The 22,873-nt window shown below is 37.8% G+C and overlaps 1 protein-coding gene across 3 annotated transcripts; it reads right to left on the bottom strand.

Annotated features, from left to right (window-relative positions):
• Nucleotides 1-6,854: 6,854 nt before the first annotated feature.
• LOC117080490 (tripartite motif-containing protein 49D) lies at nucleotides 6,855-15,572 on the bottom strand. Of its 3 annotated transcripts, XM_033205602.1 has the most exons (7): nucleotides 15,442-15,551; nucleotides 12,606-13,020; nucleotides 12,226-12,321; nucleotides 10,318-10,548; nucleotides 9,586-9,608; nucleotides 8,643-8,740; nucleotides 6,860-7,537 (listed from the first exon to the last, which is right to left on the bottom strand). In XM_033205602.1, the coding sequence occupies exons 2-7, from the start codon at nucleotides 13,014-13,016 to the stop codon at nucleotides 7,038-7,040; spliced, it is 1,359 nt and encodes a 452-aa protein (XP_033061493.1). In that variant the 5' UTR covers nucleotides 13,017-13,020; nucleotides 15,442-15,551; the 3' UTR covers nucleotides 6,860-7,037. The 3 variants fall into 3 exon arrangements, with proteins under 3 accessions (XP_033061495.1, XP_033061493.1, XP_033061494.1); XM_033205604.1 differs by lacking the exon at nucleotides 10,318-10,548 and having other exon boundaries at nucleotides 6,855-7,537; nucleotides 15,442-15,572; XM_033205603.1 differs by lacking the exon at nucleotides 15,442-15,551 and having other exon boundaries at nucleotides 6,866-7,537; nucleotides 12,606-13,135.
• Nucleotides 15,573-22,873: the final 7,301 nt, after the last annotated feature.

Raw genomic sequence — 22,873 nt, 5'->3', positions numbered from 1 at the left:
TGTGGGTTAAAAAAAGCAGCAAGGTAAAATAAGAATGATATCACAGGGTGAACACCCACTGTGATATTAGGAGTAATACCTCCCTAGGATATAAAAAATACTATCACAGAGTATACACACATGGAGTACACCCTCTGTGATATTAGAAGCAATACCTCCCTAAAATGTTATGAAAAATATCACAGGGTGTGCACACTGTGTGACATTTGGAGTAATATTTACCCTAGATATTATGACTAATATCAAGGGTGTACACACATGGGGTACACGCACTGTGATATCAGGAGTTGTATCTCCCTAAGATACTAGGAATAATATAACAGGTTATACTCCATGTGTGTACATCCACTGTGATGTTTGAAGTAGTATCTCTCTATGAGATTACAAATAATACCAAAGGGTGTACATCCCTGTGACGTTAGGAGTAACATCCTTCTAGGATATTACAGAGAAGATTACAAGGTGTACACCTTCTGTGACATTTTGTACACCCTTTGGGACATTAAAAGAAACGTCCCTTAGGATATTATGAATAATATCACAGGTGGTTTACACACATGGTGTACACCTCCTGTGCCATCAGGAGTAACATCCCCCTAGGATAGTATGAAGAATATCACAGGAGGTGTACACACATGGTGTACACCCCATGTGCATTGGGAGGAATATACCTGTAAGATAGTAGCAATAGTATCACAGGCGTTAAATACGCATGATATACACCCCTGGTGACATTAAAAGTAACATTGCCTAGGGTATTATGAATAATATCACAGGAAGTACACCCGTATGACATTAGGGCTAACATCCCCTGATGATATAAGTAATAATATCAGAGGGTGTACATGCGTTGTGACCTTAGTCGTAACATCTCTTTAGGATATTACAAATCATCACAGGAGGTACAGCCCCTATGCTTTATGAGTAACATTTCTATAGAATATCACACATAATGTCTCTGTGTGTACACCCTGTGTGACAGTAAGAATAACATCCCACAAAACTATAAGGAATAATTTCACAAGGTGTACACCCTCTGTGACATCAAAAGTAACATTTCCCTAGAATATTACGATAATATTACAGAGTGTACACCCGCTGTGATATGAGGAGTAACATTTCATTAGGATAATATGAGTGATTTGACAAGGTGGACAAACACTGTGACATAAGGAGTAACATCCTTCTAGGATATTATGAATAATATCAGAGAAAACACACCCCGTGTGACAATAGAAGTAATCCACCCTTAGGATATTACAAATAATACCACAAGGTGTACACACATTGTGACATTATTATTATTATTGTCTCGCTAGGACATTGTGAATAATAACACAGTGTGTACCATCCTGTGACATCAGGATGAACATTCCCCTACAATATTATGAATAATATCACAGGGTGTACACCCCCTGTGACTTTCGTAGTGCCATCCTCCTAGAATAAGGAAAATGATGTCCCAGGGCGTTAACCTAGGGTGGCAGTAGAGATAACATCCTAGTAGTAATATCACTCCCTTCTCCCCCACCGGATGTTAGGATCCACATCGCTGGGGGCCTGGCATGTTTACGTTACTGTGAGTAATATCTTCTCCTCCTCTGGAAATGACCAACTACATCACAGACGGGTGTACCTCCTCCGCATTATTTGCAGTAATAGCATCCTCTTCCCCCCTGGATATTAAGAACAATATCACTGGAATGTTTCTACCTCCAGCGGTTTAGGTGTAATGTCATCCTCTCCCACGTTGAAATTAGGAACAACATCACTGGGGGCGTGTACACTTCCTGTGATATTGAAAGTAATAGCATCTTCTTTTCTACTGGATCATGGGACCAATATCAATGGGAGGTGTACACTTTCTGCAATATTGGGAGTAATATCATCCTCTCCGCCTTTGAATATTAAGGGCAAGGTCACGGCGGGGTGGGGTGTACACTCTCTGCAATATTGGGAATAACAGGGGGGATGTACACCCCCTGCAATATTGGGAGTAATATCAAGCTCTTTCTTTCCCTCCATGAATATTAAGAACAATAATCCAGGGAGGTTTTAGACCTCCTGCTATATGAGGAGTCATATCATCTTCTCTTTTCCTGGATTTTAGGGACAATATCACAGGGTGAATGTACACACCCTGCAATATTGACTGTCATATCATCCTCTCGCCCTCTGGGTATTAGGAGCAATATCACAGAAGGGGTGTACACCCCTTACAATATTGGCAGTAATATCATTTTCTCCTTCCCTGAATATTAGGAGCAATATCCCAGGGTGGATGTGCACCCACTGTTACAATGGGTGTAATGTGATAACTACCCCCTGGATATTAGGAGCAACATCACAGGGTGGGTGTACACCCAAGGCGATATCGGGAGTTACTAATTTCATGCTCTTCTTCCCTGGATATTAGAAACAATATCCCAGGTGGGTGTACACTCCCCGTGATATTAGGCGTAATATTATCTTCTCCTCCTTTAGCTGTTAAGAACAATATCACAGGGGGGTTGTACACGCCAGCCCTACTGGGAGTAGTATCATTGTCTCTTATTCTGGATAGTAGGAATAATATCACAGGCGGGGTGTCCATGCCCTGTGAGTAATAGCATCCTCTCCCAACTTGGATATTAGGAACAATATCACAGGCAGGCTGTACACTTCTTTGATATTGATAGCAATATCATCCTCTCCTCCTTGCATGTAAGAAACAGTATGCCAGGCGAGGTGAACACTCCCAACGATATGGAGAGTAATATCACCCCATCCCCCGCCCTGGGTTTTATGACCCACGGTGGACACACAGCGTGTTTACGATATTGTGAGTAATATCATCCCCCCTTCTAGAAATTATGAACAATATCACAGACGGGTGTATATCCTCTGCAATATAGGTAGTAATATCATCCTCTCCATCCCTGTATATTAGGAACAACATCAAAGAAGTGTTTACACCCCCTGCGATATTGGGAGTAATATCATCCTCTCCTGCACTGAAATTCAAAACAATATCACCGGGAGCGTGTTCACCTGATGCTATATTGAAAGTAGTGTCATTCTCTTCTCTCCTGGATCATGGGAACAATATCACTGGGCTGGTGTACACTTTCTGCGATATCGGGAGCAATATCATCCTCTCCGCCTTGGAATATTAAGGACAATATCACAGGTGTGTGTGTGTGTGTGTGTACAAATGCTGCACTATTAAGAATAATATTATCCTCTCCCACCCTGTATATTAGGAAAAATATCACAGAGTGGGTGTACACTTCCTGCGATATAGGGAGCTGTATCATCTTCTCTTCTTCTGGATAGTAGGAACAATATCACACGGGTTTGCACATTTTCTGTGATATGGAGTAATATCAACCTCTCTGCCTTTTAAATATTAAGAACAGTATCACAGAATGGATGTAAACCCTCTGCGATATTGGGTGTAATATCAGCTTCTCACCTCAATGGATATTAGGAGTAACCCAGGGTGGGTGTACACCTCCTGCTGTATGGGGAGTTATATCATCCTCTCCCATCCTGGCTATTAGGAACAGTATCACAGGGTGGGTGTACACAGCCTGTGATATTGGGAGTAGTATCACCCTCTCCCACTCTGGATATTAGGAACAGTATCACAGAATGGATGTACATCCCCTGTGATATTGGGAGTAATATCAGCCTCTCCCCTGTATGGATATTAGGAATAATATCCCAGGGTGAGTGTAAACCTCCCGCTATATGGGGAGTCATATCATCTTCTCTCTTCCTGGATATAAGGAACAATATCACAGGGTGGGTTTACACAGCCTGTGATATTGGGAGTAATATCACCCTCTCCCCCTCTGGATATTAGGAACAATACCACAGAAGGCGTGTACACTCCCTGCGATACTGGGAGTAATATCATTCTCTTCTTCCATCACTATTAGGAGCAATATCACCGAGTGGATGCACACCCACTGCTATATCGGGAGACACGTCATACTCCATCCCCTGGGTATTTGGATCAATATCACCAGGTGCGTGTACACCTACTGCGATATTGAAAGTAATATCATGCTCTCTCCCTCCCTGGATATTAGGAACAATGTCACAGGTGGGTGTACACCCACTGCGGCATTAGGAGTAATATTATTATTAATTATTACTCATTTATAATTAAAATTAATATGAATTCCCAATATTAATATTAAGAAATAATTGCTAATAAAATTTTCATATTATTTTTAATATTAAGTATTGGTAGCTAATATTGTTTTCCAATCAATAAGTTCAGTATCAATTATTATCAGCCATTGTTAATAATACTAATAATTTTATTGTTATTAATATAACTAATATTAGTTATCATTATTATCTGTATTGATTTTAAATGACTCATTGAATGAAAAGTCAGGCTACATACAACTACACAAAGGGCCTAACGTTGTAAGCCCTTATGGACTGCTTCAATCATTCGCAGACGCAATAAAACTTTTCAGCAAAGAACCCATATGGCCCTCAACATCTACTATTACCCTTTATATTATTGCTCCAACCCTGGCCCTTTCTGTCTCTCCCCTATTGTGAACCCCTTCCCTATAGCAGATACTCTAATTGATTTAAATATAAGTCTTCTATTTTCACTAACTATATCAAGCCTAACTGTCTACTTTATTCTATGATCAGGATGAACATTCAAATTCAAATTATGCACTAATCAGTGCATTACAAGTTGTAGATCAAACAATTTCATACGAAGTAAACCTAGCCGTTATCCTGTTATCAATTCTACTGATAAGTGGCTCATATAACTTATATGCACTCATCACAATGCAAGAGTTCGTCTGACTGCTCCTAACATCATGGCCCCTAGCCATGATATGACTTGTCTCCACACTAGCAGAAACTAATCAAGTCCCTATATTATATATATATATTATATTACATATAAATATTGATATATTTATATTAATTTTACTCCTTCTGTAGAGAGAATTATTTTTGTTTCTATGTCCATCTATAATAAAACACTATGTCTGTCCATAATAAAAATACTAGTGAAAAATAGGAAGTATAATCCCATAAGAGATAAAAGAAAATCTGTTAGTATCAATATACTAATACATATAGATGGTTTTTACAGGGTTTAGTAAAATGCATTCTAGTTTTCTAAACTATTTCCACATTACAATATATTTATTTTTCTCTCTTACATGATTGGAAAGAGTTCAACAATGTACATCCCTATACAATCATCCTTGATTACATCTAAGGGAGTTTCTGCAGTAATAAAATTACAGGGTTCATATATTCATATAGGTATTACAGGGTAACCAAGCAACATTCCAAATTCTTTCATCAGCAAAGCCCAATGTTATCCTAATCTAGGTAGCCACTCTAATTAATGCAATTAACTCAGATACCTAAATATATACATGTATTATGTACGTATATGTTTGCGTGTGTGGATGCACTTAAATGGTTATAAATACCATCAAATTTTCCTCTCAAACAGTATTTTTGTTGAGAATGAGGTATATTCACTAGTTCATCAAAAATAGTTTTAAAATTCTTAGATGATTACATTAGCTACAGTGATTAGCTGGATTAGAATTAGATTGAGTTTAAAACGATGAAAGAATCGGGGAGAGGGGGCAGAGTGTTGGCTGTTAATTAGCACATGGATCAAAGGAGAACACTGATGTGTTTAGAAGCCACAATGTTGACAGAGTAAAAGACAGACCTAAGAATGTAACTGTAAATCTCTTCACTGTGGTATTTTCTGCCATTTCTGCTCCATAACACACACCTTAACCACTTTGTCTTGGTATCTGCAGTATTCTATTTTAGTCTAAATAGCATTTTTTCTGAAATTCATTGTTTCTCTATCCTTCATCTTCCTTCCCTTATTGTTTCCAGCTGTATTTTTTTCACTAGAGAACACTAGTAGAATGTTCTCCAAATTTCATGTTTCAGATACACATCTGTAAAATAATGTTATGGAGACACATTTTAGTTGCTACTGAACACTTGGTTGTTTTCATAAGTTCACAGCATAACTACTGTCCTCCAAAAATCACCCATTTCCACAGCTGATCTCAGCAATGACTGCCATCCAAGTTTATTCTAGGCCAACCTGGAAGAATCTGGAAAAATACTTAAAATACATTTTAAGTGTTCATCATGCACAGGTATTCTATTTTATTTTATATATATTCGGGTGAATATCTTTCTCCACTAACGGTTTGCATTTCAATTCCCGTATCATGTTTTTTGAAACACAGAAGTCATCATTAATATAAAGCAACTACTAAGTTTTTTATTATCAATTTTTGCCTGGTTAAGAAATCCTTATGAGAATATTGTATCATGTTCCTCTTACTTTCAGGACTTGAATCTATTTGGAAATGACTGTGTATGGTTTGAGGTAGGAGTTAATATTTAGTTACTTTTTAAAAAATATTCAATTAATCCAGCATTGGTCTGATCACCTTGTGTATGTCAATGTAGAAGAGCACACTAATGATTCAGGATTATTTATATACGTGGTGAGAATGAAAATAAAGCCCAGCATAAAAAGTCAAGTAATATTAACTCAAAGGATAGATTAGTATAATGAAACATCATGGATAAGTGCAATATACTTAAAGAGAAAGAAAAGCAACATTTCCCAGTTATTACTGAGACTTCACTCCAACTTTTTGCATGAAGCAAAGATCCCGACTCTCTTCCATTGATTTTAATTTCATTCAGACATGTCTGTCATCTATTATTTCACTCAGTGACAGTCAGAAATAAAGAAAAAAAACCAGAGAATATATTTTATGCCATGATCATGAATAATGATTTTTCAAAATTATTTAATAAAGAACAATACATATACTTTTAGTGTTTTTATCATATTTAATAGTAACACAATAAATGAGTTTTAATAACATTAGAAGGTAATTGAAGACATAAAACAGAACCTATTTGTCCTGTTTGATAAGGCACAATGAAGAGGGCTTCCTGGGATAGAGCGGTTCCCACAGCAAATGAACACATTTCTGATTTGTCACTGGTCAGAGGTGAATACAGCAAAAGATAGGCCTGAGAGGAGGTGAGAAGGAGCAATTAGGGATGGTGTATATAGGGGAGCTTTTATTAACATCAACAAAGCTCACAATTCTAGCTTCACAATCCAGGAATAATCCTACGTGGCTGGTAGGTCTTGGGACATATTGCAGTGTAAGTGGGGAGGTGGTAAAGAGACTGCACTGAATGTCATTCTTAACACATCCAAGACTAAAGAGTCCCTCCTTTCCATATATATTGTCATTCTGATTCTTCTCTTTCCAAGACTTATTACAGACACCAAAAGCCCAATTCAAAGAGTCCCCAACATGGACCTCCCAGTAGTGTTTGCCGGAGGTGAAAGTCTGAGTACCCCATGCAAGAAAACTCGTAGGTGTTGCAGTGGTATGAGGCGCATTTTGACGGTCACATCCAATACAAATGCTTCTCAAATCTCCACATTGAAAGATATGACTGTTGGCTTCATCATGATGCAGAGTAATATCCACTGCAAAATAAATAAATAAATAAGTAAATAAATAAACAAGAAACAAACAGAACATGCGTAGACATGTGAAAATAAGCAAAAGTTGTTCTATCAAGAAGTTAATTTACCAGGAAATGTAAAGTCACAAGGACAATTTTGCCTGTAACTTCTAATAAAGTATACAGATGATTAATATTATCTACAAGAGAAACAAAATGTTAACCACAGGTATTAAAAATGTTTTGAAAACTTACGTATTGAGAGCCCCAAGTAAGACCAACTTCTTTCAATCCAATTTTCAAAGCAAAATTTACACATTATATGCCCTAAATGCTATGATGTTATCAAGATCATTATTTAGAAATGTGTCTTATTCTTAAAAACTAGTGTTATAATTTTGGGAAGAATGTGAAGATTTCCAGTTACTCAAGATCTGCTGTAGATAACTGGATAAAAATCCATAAGTACATGTCATAAGTGATAATTCAAAGCACATTTCTGAAAAATATTTTACCAGTCTCTCTGTGGTCTTCCACGCCACCCCGGGGCTGAAGCTGGATTATAGACTTAACATGTAGCTTTTCATACTGCAGTTAAACTGAACTTCTTTCTGTTTGTAATTTTACTTGTATTCACAAAATGATTTCTTCTTGTTATTTTCACCCATTAACTCAATTTTTTTTACAATACATAATATATATCCATTTAAAAAATTAAAAAACCCTAAGTATCTCCAGTAAACTATATTCCCCAAAAGAACAGTTCTTAGCTGTTCAAACGAATACACTAAGGAAATGTAAAATTTTGTATTTAACATTAAATAACTCACCTTCACTCTGAGCATTGTTCCATTTGCTCCTTTTTTCAATTTGCTACACTACTCCTTTTTCCCATTACTTAGCTCAGTACATATGAAGCCATAATGTATTTGTTTTTCACTATCTTTCAAACTTAATGCTATAAATCTGACTACACAGACACAGATACAAAAGGGTTGCATGATTATATTGTTCACTTATGTCTATAAAGAAGTAAAGCATTTGATAAAGGGTGAAATATTATCTATGTGATCCTAACAATAATAATATTTAGGTAGTGGGAGTGCTGCCTGTGGGTGGAGACTTACCTCGGAATTGGTTGAGCCTGTCCCTTAGTCCAGTGATGGGCCCTGCACTGAGCTCTAGATTCAGAGGCTGGGGCATGTGCAGCAGCACGGACTCACTCCTGCAAGGAAAAACCTGCAGTTAAAACATCCACATCAAGAAAATAAATACAAATCACTATTTGTATTTCAAAGACATTTCATGAGAATCCCTTGAACCCACAAATTTGATAATTCAAAAATTATTACTTCCTTTTTGAAATTAATTCCTATTTATAGTTTCTGAATTTTAAAGCACAGTGGGAGAGTCTGAGTCAGAATTCAGTCTGATCTTTCTTTTTTTTGCCCCAAATGTGTAAGGTTCCTTTGGCTTATGACCTTGAATATATTGAGAAATGAAATTCTGAGTTCCACTTCTTGGCAGACTCCCCTGAGATCTTTGTCTGAAATAGCAGGGCTCTGGGGAGACTGCTGTATCCTTTTTGGGATAAATGATGTGAAACTTATTCTAGGCAGTGAGGTCTACCTTTTAGGAACAAGCTTCCCTAGAGACTTATACAGTTCTAACACTCCACAGTTTTTTCAGTCTATTTTTCAGAACTGTTAACTGATATGTATATATGTATGAACAACAAATCGAGTTTTTCACTGCTAAAATACTTGCCCCACTTCTCTCCTGCTTCCTCTGGTGACTTTCTCACTATCAACAAAACAAAACTTTATCTTTCACCTATGCAGGCTCTTAAGAAATAAAACAAAATCCAGAATAAACATGTTTGTTTTTTTTTTAATTTTATTTCACTATTTATTTATTTAGTGGTCTTGTCTTTTCTGGTGTGGGAATGAAAGTGATGCCAAAAAAAGTAGTATCAATGTCTTAATCATTTACACCATGACTTTGGTAGAGCCTGCTCTGATATTCATGGAAACTGAAAGAACATATGCTAAAATCTAAGTACACACTCACCTGTGTAATATGTCTCCAAAAGCCTGTAAAATAAAATAGAAAGATTTAGTGAATTTCACCAGATGAATCTTTTACTACGTTCAGTGTGAAATTTGGAATCAGCTTCTGAAGATATTATTTCCCTACCATCTTCTCTTCTGGAAAGCATTTTCTATTTCTTCTGTAATGAAAAACCCAGTCAGTCATATTGTCATTAACTAATGTCCTGGGAAAGTCTGAGTCTTGAAGACATTCTCTAAAGAAGGGAAGGGAGAAGAGGCCCAGAGAGTCTGTGCTCTGTGGTAACCTCGAATAACCTACTCAGTCATCTTTCCCAGAACCTATTACCCAAATGAGTGGACACGAACATAAAATTAATGCGAGCCTAGATTTCCAAAACTTCTGATCTTACCATGTCCTCAAATTATCATAAATGTAAATGAATCACTCACTGTTTTATACATGTTTAACAACCCAAAATATATTATTGACTTAAATGGGGAATATTGCTTGGGGCTGTTACCTTGACCATTCCACTATGTTTTGTGGCTGGTGGATAAAGTAGGAGGGATCTTTGGCCTGCTAGAATTCTATGGCAGGTCTATACTCTCCCAATAAAGTAGCATTAGTTATGCCAAAGTGTTTTTGGAAAAATGTCATGGACATAAAGGTAGGGAGATGGATTTCAGCCATGAGGAAAATACTTATACATGTGAATATTCAAAAACCTGAAACCATATTGTGAGTTTGTACCTGAAGTAGCTCCACATCTGGTTTATGGCACATTTTCTTCAGCTCCTCATACATTCCTCTTAAAATCTCCCTCCTATGAGCCATTTTGGCTTTACTTAAATGAAGTCGATGAAAAATATCTTTCCCCTTCTTTTTCAGCATCTCCAAATTATGTTTTTCTTCTTCATGGTGAAATGCAGGCATCTTCTGATACTCAGCTCTAATTGCTTCTAACCTTACATTCACATAATCCTGCAGTGATAATGGGTTAGTCAAAAGAGAAATGTATTTATCTATCTCCTATGAAATCTCATTGATTCCTTTTGTCTCTCAAACATCCTATAGTTTAAACCTCAGTCTTGCCAGTTCTTAGAATCCACAAATTTTGTTCCTTTCCTTTCTTGTATTTGACCAATTACATTAAATTTATTCAAGATAATGTGCTTTCTAAGATAGCTGGAAATTAAAAAAAAAAAAAAACACCACTTGGATTTCTCTATTCCATCCCATATTTATGGAAAAGTAAGAACAGTTCATGCTTGTGAGTTGGAGTATAGAGCTGTAGTTACAAAAGGAAATAATTATTTCTATTTCATTGATACACAAGTTGCGTAAACTCATTCTATGTGAAATGACCTTAGACTAGCATGTCCAGCTAAATGCATTTCACCCAGCAAAACCTATCCTAATAAGGCTGCATTTATGATTTGGCCATCTTTGTCTCTCTGAATTCATTTCCTTCCATTCTTTCTCTAACTCATCGCAATCTGAAACATAGACTTCTTTGTGGTTCCTCAGGCCTCCAAATATACACAAACTCAACGTTACTGCATATGCTATTCTCTCCAACTAGAATTTTACACACACACACACACACACAAACACACTCATGGTCCACATATATATCCATACACACATTCGTATTCCCTCTCCTCTTCAAAATTTTGTTCAATTTGAATTTTTCAGTGAGGCTTTTTTCTGATCACCCTATTTAAAACTCAGACACTAATCTCCAGTTTCTGGCCTCTATTGTCCTTTTCTATTTCCCTGCTTGATTATTCTCCAACAAAGAAGCTACCGCACTCGAACACATCATGTATTGCACATATTTGCATGTTGACCATTTGCCTCTCTCATTTGGATTGTATGATTTGTGAGAACAAAGGTGCTTTCTTTTTTTATACTAGCAAATTTTCTAATTTAATGTTCAGCATAGACTAGGTTCTTATGAAATACTTTGCAACACACTAATATTAGCTATCATACCCTCAGAGTATACATCCACAAAAAGAAAATCATTTTTAATGTTTTTCTGGGGTCCTCAGAGTTCTCCTTATATTTAGATACTAGTTCTCATATTTCTGGCATGTTTGTATGTCTCCCTCAAGACACAAATCCATAATTCTCACCAGTTTTCTCATCATATTATGTATTATTCAATACTAATTAGTTGCGATCCTTAATTTCATGGTTTCTCTAGATTTCCCCTGTCACTTTTTCTGTCTCAAATTTTCCATACAATTCCAAATACTACTTGTCCACCAGCATTCAGATCATTGCTGACCCAGGCTCAGAAGGTTCACTTGAGCTTTCCATGACTGCCAAATAAATCTTGTGCCCATCATTTATCCAACCAGCACATATAGAATGCTGTGAGATGGCCCAGTTTCTTGTATCTGTTGGTGTATAGCTACAGTTTTGTATGAAAACAAACCAGCATGCTTTGGATGACATCAATGATTTTGTTGGAAATGCTATGTAACAGTCATACTATTCTACATAAGAAATGAGGACATTTTTTCTCAATGTTGTCTTTTTGTTGTTGTTGACTCCCAGTAACATTACGGTTTGATATCAAGTTCCTATTTTAAGGGTCACTCATTTGCCCAACACAAGTTCCTGGAGGAGGTAGAGAAATACAGGACTAACCTTCCAGTGTCTGGTTCTGGTGGTTTCCACATTCAGGTTTCTGTGATTTTCACAAGCTTTTTCCCACAAAAACTGCATTTTCTTTAAAAGCTTCTCCTGCAAAAGAACCATGAATTGAAGCACCAGTGAAGACAATGAAGTAACATGCAGACCGTTTTGTAGGCAAGGGGCCCAGAATGAGAGACAAATAAGTCCCTAGTAAATGACATTTCTTCTGTTTCCCTTCTTGTTTGTCAAATCTCAGAGGTTTCAAGCTAAGAAATCCCAAACAGAGCTGCTTAAAGGGAGGCAGAGTTGGCTTGATCCAATCTCCAAGAAAATAGACCCACAGGAATTTCATGTGTCCTTTATGGAAGTAGATGTTCAGAGGCATCACTTACCCGGTGTTCCTCAGCAGCCCACTCAATGGGACAGTGTCTGTGATCTCGGTGCTCCTGAGAGCTGGAGCACAGCAAACAGAGCAGGCTCTTGTCCACTTCACAGAACATCTTCTTTGTCTCCCTGTGAGTGCCACACATTTGCTCCTCAGAGCTCAGGAATAGCCAGAGACTGGCTTTTCTGGCAAGCGAAGCCATCTTCTTCAAACGAATGTTAGTTTTGAGGTTTCTGTGCTGTGTTGTCTTTATGCATTCAAAGCACTGGGTAAGAATTGGGAAGTCTTGCCAGTTGAGGTAGAAACAGGGCCTGCAAAAGCTGTGCCCACAGTCTATGGTGACCGGGTCTATGAAGTAGTTCATGCAGATGGGGCAGGTGAGTTCCCTCTGGACGACTTGCAAGATTCTAGAATTCATGTTTCTGAGGAAGAAAGAGCAACATCATTTTGGGGTCTGAGTTGATGAAAAGATTCTGAACATGTGGAGATATGTGACAGCTATAGTTTCTCTTTTTGACAGGGTTCATAAAGCACAGCAAACTATTTCTTCTGTAACAAAAATAAAAATCTCTCACAGAGAGAGTCTCCTGGTTTTATAGTAGATGTTACTGACTAGATGACTCACAGTCCCTTCTGCTCCTAGTTCCTGTGTGTAACATAGTCTTGCAGATTAAATTAACTTCCCCTACGGCTGCGAAAACTCTGAACTAACATATAGGAGCTTTTTGTTAGACTGAGAGAGGTGTAATTATATTTCCATGGTGTGATGGTGAATTTTAGGTATCAGTCTGACTGGATTAACCAATACCTACAGAACAGGTGAAGCATTGTTTCTGGGTGAGTCTGTGAAGGTGTTTCTAGAGGAGAGAGACATGTGAGTTGGTGAGTTGAGTGGGAGCCTCATCCCTCAATGTGTGTGTGTGGGTATCATCTAATAGGCTGGTAGCTCAGATAAAAGGAAAAAGCCAGAGAAAAGGCAATTTCCTCTTTCTTTCTCCTGAAGCTGGTTCTGAGGCTTTCAGCTTTGAGCTCAGATAGGATACTGGTATCCTCAGGATACCAGCTGTATTGCAACTGCTCTGACTCCATAATCAAGTAAACAAATTTTCCTGATGAATTCCCTCTCATGTAGAATTATGTGTAGCTTGAGGATAGATATATGCTCTGCAAAATGTTTAAGGAGGTATCATTTATTTACTTTTTGGAATGGAGTCTCCCTCTGTCACCCAGGCTGGAGTGCAATGGTGCAATCTCGGCTCACTGCAACCTCCACCTCTTGGGGCAAAGCGAGTCTCCTGCATTAGTCTCCTGAGTACCTGAGATTACAGGAACACATCACTACACCTGGATAATTTTTTCTTTTTTTTTAAGTAGAGACGAAGTTTTGCCATGTTGGCAGGCTGGACTTGAACTCCTGGCCTCAAGTAATCTGCCCGTCACAGCCTCCCAAAGTGATGGGATTACAGGCATGCGCCACCACACCCAACCAGGTGGTTTTATTGTTTTGACATGATAGAATATATTTATACAAACCTAGATGGTATAGCCTGCTACACACCTATGGTGTACGGTACAGCCTATTGCTCCTAGGTTACAAAACTGTACAGCATGTTCTGTACAGTATACTGTAGGCAATTATAACACAATGGTAATTATTTAATATGTAAACATATTTAAATATGGAAAAGGTACAGTAAACATACTGGTATGATTTTCTTATGTGACCACCATGTGTTGTTTGTGGTTGACTGAAATGGCTCATGAATGTATCTCTACATATATACATATACATCCTATGATTCTGTCTGTCTGGAGAGCCCTGACTAATATATAAACTATGGTCTTTGGCAATTTTAAGTCCTTTACTCTCCTTTATTTGATAACACTGCTGAATTTTAGTGAAAGAAATGAAAAATCTTAGAATTGCAAATATTCTCCAGAGTTCATCTAGGTCATTTGAAGGAATTTTTCATAGTTTAATAAGATTAAGACTCAAGTGAGTTCGCAGCCACCATCACGTGTCAAATGATATCTTTTAAATTTGGTCAAAAAATTGTGTTTTGATTTCTTTTTTTTTTTTTTTTTTGAGGAGGAGTCTCGCTCTGTCGCCCAGGCTGGAGTGCAGTGGCCTGATCTCGGCTCACTGCAAGCTTCGCCTCCCGGGTTCCCGCCATTCTCCCGCCTCAGCCTCCGAGTAGCTGGGACTACAGGCGCCCGCCACCTCGCCCGGCTAGTTTTTTTTTGTATTTTTAGTAGAGACGGGGTTTCACCGTGTTAGCCAGGATGGTCTCGATCTCCTGACCTCGTGATCCACCCGCCTCGGCCTCCCAAAGTGCTGGGATTACAGGCTTGAGCCACCGCGCCCGGCCTTGATTTCTAAAATAGGATGTTTTGGGGAGCTTTTTCATTGTTTTCAGTTTCACTATTTTGCATCTCTTCATCACTACCTTACTAATTTAAAGTCATGTCTAAAAGCTGAATGAATGAATTAACATTTATTAACATCTTCTGAGTTCAATTTTAAAATATTAATTCACTCATTACACATATATTTACACACAGCTATGTGTACTTATATGTATTAACGTCAACTCCCTATATTTGTTATACATACATATCTGTTGCAGCAAACACTAGATATTTAAATTTTTTCAAAACTATATTGAAGAATGATAGAAAACACAAAATAACAATTAGTATCCTCATAATTCATAAAATCTATAGCAAGAATATGAATTAGAAATGGTACCATTGTGTAGATTTAAGATAATGAGATATTTTTAACATTCTATTATTCTGTAAAGGAAAGAAGATATAATTTTATCAATATAAGTTTCACTTACTGCTGGGTTCTTTTAATGGTTCCCACGATGATTTTTCAAGAAATAATTCTGTTAAGTACACCTCAAGGTCAGGAGCTCATTCACTGCAGTACTGAATTTCAGAGGTCACCAAAATAACAGCTCCCTCTAAGTACGGTCCTTCTCCTTTGGAGAAAACTGAGCTTGTCTCTTCCACATCTTTTTATAAGAATCTGTGAAGACCACATCCACCTCTTTAAGGGGGTGGAGTATTGAGAAAGATTGAGAATAAGATGATTAGGTTTATGCAGTATTTAGAACACACCTTTGCACTGCTGATTAAATTATCATCACTCCTTCATTCTAAAAAACCATGAATGAAATGAATCATATGTAACATAAATCCTATCAGATTAGACATACACTAGAAATTAATATGCATTTTGTACTGTTTATTGAGTTTCATACAAGATATAGGCATTCCTTTAAGGGCACATTTATTTATTCTAGAGAAACTGTCTCCTTATGGAGACACTCGATGGTACAATCATAACTCACTGCAGCCTTGAATTCCAAGGCTCAAGGGATCCTCCTGCTTCAGCCTCCCAAGTAGCTAGGACTACAGGCTCACACTACCCCATCTGGATAATGCTTTTTAAAACTTTTCATAGAGTCAGGGTATGATTCTGTAGCCAAGGCTGTTCTCCAACTCCTGTCTTCAAGTGATCCTGTGGTCTTGGACTTCCAAAGTGCTTGGGAGCACAGGCATAAACCACCTCGACCAGCCTTAAATGCTGCTTTAGTACGTTTATGGGATATTCCCAGAGAAGTTCAACAGGAAGATACAACTTTTTGTTTTGTTTTGTTTTCTACCACTCTAATAGCCACACTTATTTGAGGTCTCTTATTGAATTTACAAAACTTCGTCAATCTCATGGGTGAAATGAGTTATTATTTTAATACTTTTCTCCACATAGTGCATGATGTTCTATGAAGACTAGAAATGCAATATAATAATTAATTTGGGGATTATAAACAAGTTTTAGGACGTATACTAATTCACAAATACAGAATCCAAATGATGGGGATGGACTATATTTTTCTTTCTATAACAAATATTTTTGCTGTCGTGTGACAATTAAAAAAAGAAAAGAGACTTCAGAAGCGGCTAATCAAATATTTTCTAACAGAGGAATTCTTTGCCAATAGCCCCCAAAAGACTTAGAGTCAAGAGTGTCAGAACAGTGAAGACAAATCTATCAGCCCTATGTCTGCTAAGGTTCAAAAAATCTGTCAAGGTTCAAAAATCAAAGCAGAACCCATAAGATATATGTACAGCTAGGGAGATTCACATATGAATCAAGTGCAAGGAATTGTTTTCCACAGTTGATGGGCTGCCTGAGCAAGTATGAGATCCCTGTTAAAGTCAGTCAGGAAGAAAAATCCTCAGCTGGCTGGGTCCCAATGGTCATGATTCAAAGCTTTGGTCCAAAGTCAATGGGGAGCAATTGGAAGATTAGAGTCTCATTTGCTATTGTAAGTGTTGTTCAAGGAATGCCTGTGTCTTTCTTTAAAGGACTTTCACCGATGAAGTCAGGCTTACCTGGGTACACTTGCTAGTTACAGGAGTAGGACCTTTGGTTACATCTGAAAAATACCTTCCCAGTAGGTCCTAGGTGAGTGTTTCATTGAATAATAATAAGGTTTGCCTATGCCACAAAGTCCAGTGTCATTCTCCTACATATGACTTGCCAATTATCCCAGGACCATTTGTTGAATAGGAATCCCTCCTCTTGCTCCTGGTAGCCCTGAACCCGCCGGGTTACATGACCACACGCCTCTGCTTGGAGGAGCGCTGTCGCGGGGGCGCGCCCAACTCTCCTACCCTGAACCCGGATGCCTGGCTCCTGCGTCAAGGTGCCAGAAGTACCAGGACCCAGTGCCCGCCTGACCTACCCGGACTGCGCCCTGGCCTGCAAGACACCGCGCTCTACTCTGTCCTGCGAGATACCTGGAGGGGTCCCTTTGGATCGCAGCCGCTGCCACCATAGTCACCACCATAGTCGCCGCCGCGGGCGTCGGAGGGAAGCACCTGAGGGTGGCTTTCCCAGCCGGCTGCCACACAGGAACTCTGGATGCTTAGCCTGCCCGACCGAGAGATCTTAACAAGGTGGGTATCTTGTAGGAGAACAGCTCGACCCAAAGGCAGATTGCTAGTCTGGACTTGACCACAAGCAGGACTGAGGTGATGTTTATAGCATTGAAGTGAACTCCATTGTAAGTACAGACAGTGACCTCTCTGCTTTCCCCCCGAAGCACAATCATATTCACCTTGCAGACTTGAATCACTGAAGATGTAAGCCAACTGATACTCTCAGTTTCGGAGACCCCCCGTGGACAGCATGAAGACTGTCCCTGATGAAAGTCTTAGCAAGCAGGAAGGAGTCAAGGTTAAGGAATGCATCTGATTCCCCTGAACTGTACCTTGAAAGTGAACCAAGGCCTGGACTTTGCTCTGGAAGCCTGTCTTGCCTGCTTCTATCATCTGGCACTCTGCATGTGAATCTTGGACCCATATGGACACTGCTGTATGTTACTGTCATGATTCTCTGCTCTTCTGTGAGTTCAGACTTGGCACCTTACTTTACTTCTGATCCACTCTCTGCTGTCCAGAAACGTGGTGGACCTTAGTCCAGCTATGTGGAAGGCTGAGTTTGGAGGATTGCTTGATCTGGGGAGTTCCAGGCTGCAGTGCGCTGTGCCTCACCACTGCACCCCAACCTGGGTGACAGAGTGAGAGCCTGTCTCAAAAACAAAACAAAACAAAAAGCTGACTGTATTTATCCATCCTTCCTTATCGCTCTAATAGTAGTATTCTAATATACAGTGAGATTATATACAAGATGAGGATGGACCTTAATATGATAGGGTTCTGCACCCACGGATTCAACTCATTGTGCATTAAAACATTTCAGGAAAAAAAATTGAATGATTACATTTTCACTGCACATGTGCAGACTTTTTTGCTTGTCATTACTCCCTAAATAATACAGTGTAACAACTACTACATAGCATTTACATTGCGTTAAGTATTTTAAGTAATCTAGAGATAATTAAAGTACATTGGAGGATGTGCTTAGTCTACATGCAAATACTTCCCCATCTTATGTAAGGACATCTGAGGATTATTAGCATCCACGGATTTTGGTATCTATGGGGGATCCTGGAACCAATTTCCAGTCGCTACTTAAGGAAAGGCTTCATACAAAATTAACATGATCAAAATATAGGTATTTCTGATAATAAGGATATTTTACTGCACATGTATTTTAAACATTTCAAAGACCTAAATAAATTGTAATTTTTATTAAAATGTAATGAGGATTCTCAGTATTTTGTATTTTCTGAAGCAAAAAGTGAGTCTTACTTTCTATTCTGGTAATGACATGTTCCCAGGTAACTGTCTATAGGATGCAACACGTGGAACAGAGAAAATAAAATTCCAGTTCAGGGGGAAGAAACCTGTGCTCTTGCATTAACCCATGAGTTTGGATAAACACACTCAGGTATTCATTTGCCTGGGCTGGCTTGGAAATCAAGGGGAAAAAAAGATACAGCTTAACAGAAAAGACATGTGCAGGATTCTAAGAGAGAATCATTTAATGAAAATCAAAACAAATGTATACCTCCACACTTTTAAAGATGGTGCAAAGTTTCATAGAAACAAATAAAGAAAATTGAGTAGTCAGTAGGTTAGCATTCTCAGAAGTTGGTGTTTCTGATGCCTTCAGTCAAGTTACTGACCTATCCCTGATTCTGCTAATGCAAAGCAAAGCAAAGGAAAGGTGTAAGAGGGTAAGGGAAAGAACCTCAGAGGCTACAAATAAGAAAACTGTTGGCCACATTAACAAAGCTTACCATGCCACATTTATAATCTAGAAATACCCCCATCTGGCCTAGGGGCCTTTCTGTATCCCGAGGAAAGACTGGGGAAGAGGTCTTGAGATGACACCAGTAGTCTTCTTGACACAAAAATGTAGAAAAATTTTCTTGGAGTTAACCAGAATGTCATTTCTTATTGTCCAGGAATGTTTGCAAAATCCAACAGCCCAGTTCCAACACTGCCCAACATCCACCTCTCAGTGATATCTTCCAAAAGTGAATGCTTGGCCTCGCCATCAAGAAAACACTTAGATTTTGTGGGACTTGGGGCAATATTGAGATAATCAGAACCAAAGAGTAACTGTCTCAGATCTTCAAACAAGGGGAATGTAACAAGTGGTTATTTTATTATCCCAGGAAATATGAACTGCAGGAATAAGAAAACAGTCACATGAAAACATAGTGTTATAAACTTCTAATGAATGTGGGCTTTACATAGTGTCTATGTATGCCAGGTTACCACTGGAAATATGGGTCAGGACAGCAGGTACACTAGAGAAGTTCACTGATGTTCAAGGGTTACTCCATATTCATAACAATCAAATCCTGAACCAGAAAAATGGGGAAAATTACAAATTTCCAGGAAATATATAAAGAACAGAAATTATTGCTAAGCTCAGTTACATTTTCTAGAACATTTAAATTTTTAATAATTCGAAGTCAGTAACAAAAGCAACTTGCTCTTATTCTCAGAAAAATAATGTAAATAATAACTCCTATTTTAAACAATCACTTTATGTCAGATTTATGGATTTTTCACTGAAACATGCATAGGTGTAATAAAGTAAAAAGAAAATCCCCATACACTTTTCAAAGATTTCTTTGTGAGATTTCTTTGCCGAAGGATCTCTTGAGAAAGGGATAAATCCAGTGAAATTAGTTGCCAGTTTACTTTGTGGTTGTTGTTATAAATATTCCTCTGTTTTTAATATCATTGATGATTATAGAAAGTATTTTTGTGTAATGTTATACACCACTGTGATGCTCAGTGTCAATAACCACAAGCTAGGGCTTGACAAGCTTGGGTTAGGCAGGCATCTTGCTTCCTAAGACCCAGCTTCCCTAAATGCACCCTATAGCATTTCCATTTGTAGTTGGAATCCACCATCTGCTGCATACAAAAGCCCCAGATCCTTGAGGATCTTTTCTTTTGCTTCTTTACACTTTGCTTTCACTATACACTGTCAGAAATACTTACCTTTCTGCCATAAGTCCTGGCATAATTTGGGGCCATATGCCAATTTCTTTATACACGTTGAAAATTAAAATTGGAAATGGTAATTTTCTCTATGTGTTTTCTCTATAGTTCCTTGAAACTAATAGCCCTGCCTAACAAACAAACAAAACCTTTCTACCTTTTAAGAAGGGGAAGACTACATGTACTATGAAGGAGGGTACATTTTCATCATAAATCATGTTCACACTTCAGTATTAGACTGATAACTGTTACAGTTCTCAAAACATGAATATAGGAAGAAATTTACCTTTCGCATTTCTAAAATTAGGTAAGAAGGAAGAGAGAAAGTCTTAGCATTCATCACAAAATTCATAGTGAAGGCTTAATTTATTAGATTCCTAAGGATGGGTGAGCCCAAAGGTTATAGCAATTGGTATACAGGAAATGGCCATTGAGGAAATATATTGCATGGAATCCCAAATTTCTAAATATCTAAATATATTTAAATACAAATTCAAAAAGTTTCAAATAATATTTTTTTACTGCAGTTTTTCAGCAATTGAATGAATTTTGAAAGGAAATTTTTTTCTGGGGTGTTTTCTACTGTTTTTCTTTTTTTGTTTTGTTTTTTGTTTTTTTGCTCCTGGATCAAGAAAAACTGACTTTGTCTCTTTTATTACTACACAAGCAATTCACTTTCCAGCATCATGAAAGCATCATTCCAAACACATCACAGAAGGCAAAGAGGATGAGGTCATTTTTCCTAGTGGACTCTGTTTTTCTCAGTCCTAATCTGGAGCAGCTCCAGGTCTGGTTTATGGCACATTCCCTTCAGTTTCTTATACATTCCTCCTACGGCTTTCCCCTTTCATTTCATTCTGTCTTTACTGTCTTTACTTATCTTTTCTTTCCTATTCCAGTCTCTCCAAGTGACATTCCTCTTCCTCATAAAGCAAATGACAAACTCTGCAATACTCAGCATGGATCATCTTCCTCCATAGATTCACATAACCCTGAAGTAATAATGAAATCATTGGGACACATAGTCTACTTTTATTCATGTCTTTTTATTTATTGTTTTATCTTAAGATATTTAGCAATTTGTTGCAATGAATGAACCAAAATTAGGGACTGGTTTCTCTTTTCTTTCTTCCTTTTCTTTCCTTCTTTTCTATGTATGTACGTATATATATGTATTTGCACCAGAAGTCAAAATCTGGCCTTCAACTATTTGCCCTCAAGTATCTACATTTTATTTAAAAATGGTACTTTATGATTTGATAATTAATTATCTTAAATACAAAAAAACCTCATTACTAAATCTGTTTAGTTTCTTTATTGTCAAATATTTTACCTACACACTGATTCTTTATTCTTAAAAACAATAGTGGATATTATTTCATAGAATGAGGTAAGATGTTTTCAAAATGTTTACTTTTAGCGTTCAAAAACTACCTGCTAACCAGATCTCACCCCATTAGTGCAACTTGTCTCTTCTTTTCTAAGGCTTTGCACTATATTTATAAGCTGACTTCCAAGCTATCCTCAGAGACATTATTCAACAATCACCTTCCAATATTAATTTCCTCTCTCTCATTTTCTTTTTCTCACTTTTTCTTTGTCATTTTCTCTCAATTTTAAAACCTACCTTATTTACTCCTATTGTTTCGAAATAAAACTAAATAGCTACATTGACCCAATATCTTCACTGGATTTTTGTGCTGTCTCCTTTGTCCATAACAAAGCATATTTTCTGACCACATGAGTATGTTCTCAGTACTCGTTTGTGAAACTTTCCATCTTTCTTCAACTCCAGGAAATCTTTCATTCCCAACAGTTTACACAAACCATGTTCTTCATCTCACCACCAACATCCTTTGAACTACATTATTTATCTGACCACGAACTTTATTTGCTAAACACACATATTTTTATTCCTGTTATTTCTAGTCATTTCTTCCGTAAAACACATATGAACTTGGTTTCAGAAAATTATTTTTTAAAATAAAATAAACCTTCTCTCCTATTTTTCTTCTATCAACTCATGTTTACCAGTTTTTCTTTCCTTGCCTGGCCCATTAATACACGGATTACAGAAGGTGTTTTAGTTAACCCAACCCCTCCCCTGCCTCCTTGAGACTTTCCTGACTAACCCGAAAGCTCCAGAACTGGGGACAACTGGGTCTCCTTTCACTGCCCCCCATGGAGGCTGTGTTGGGTGGCCTCGGAAAACCCAGCTGCCTTTATATATCTCGGTAGTGGTTCAATTGTCTTTCTGGAAAATAATCATTTCAGATCACTAATTTAACCCATCCACTTTTTCTTACAGATACAAAGAGAATGTGCAGGGAGAAA

The sequence above is a fragment of the Trachypithecus francoisi genome, unplaced genomic scaffold (genome assembly GCF_009764315.1).
Source record: "Trachypithecus francoisi isolate TF-2019V2 unplaced genomic scaffold, Tfra_2.0 Lachesis_group8, whole genome shotgun sequence".
Taxonomy (NCBI): domain Eukaryota; kingdom Metazoa; phylum Chordata; class Mammalia; order Primates; family Cercopithecidae; genus Trachypithecus; species Trachypithecus francoisi.
This window is presented reverse-complemented; position numbering and strand designations above follow the sequence as displayed.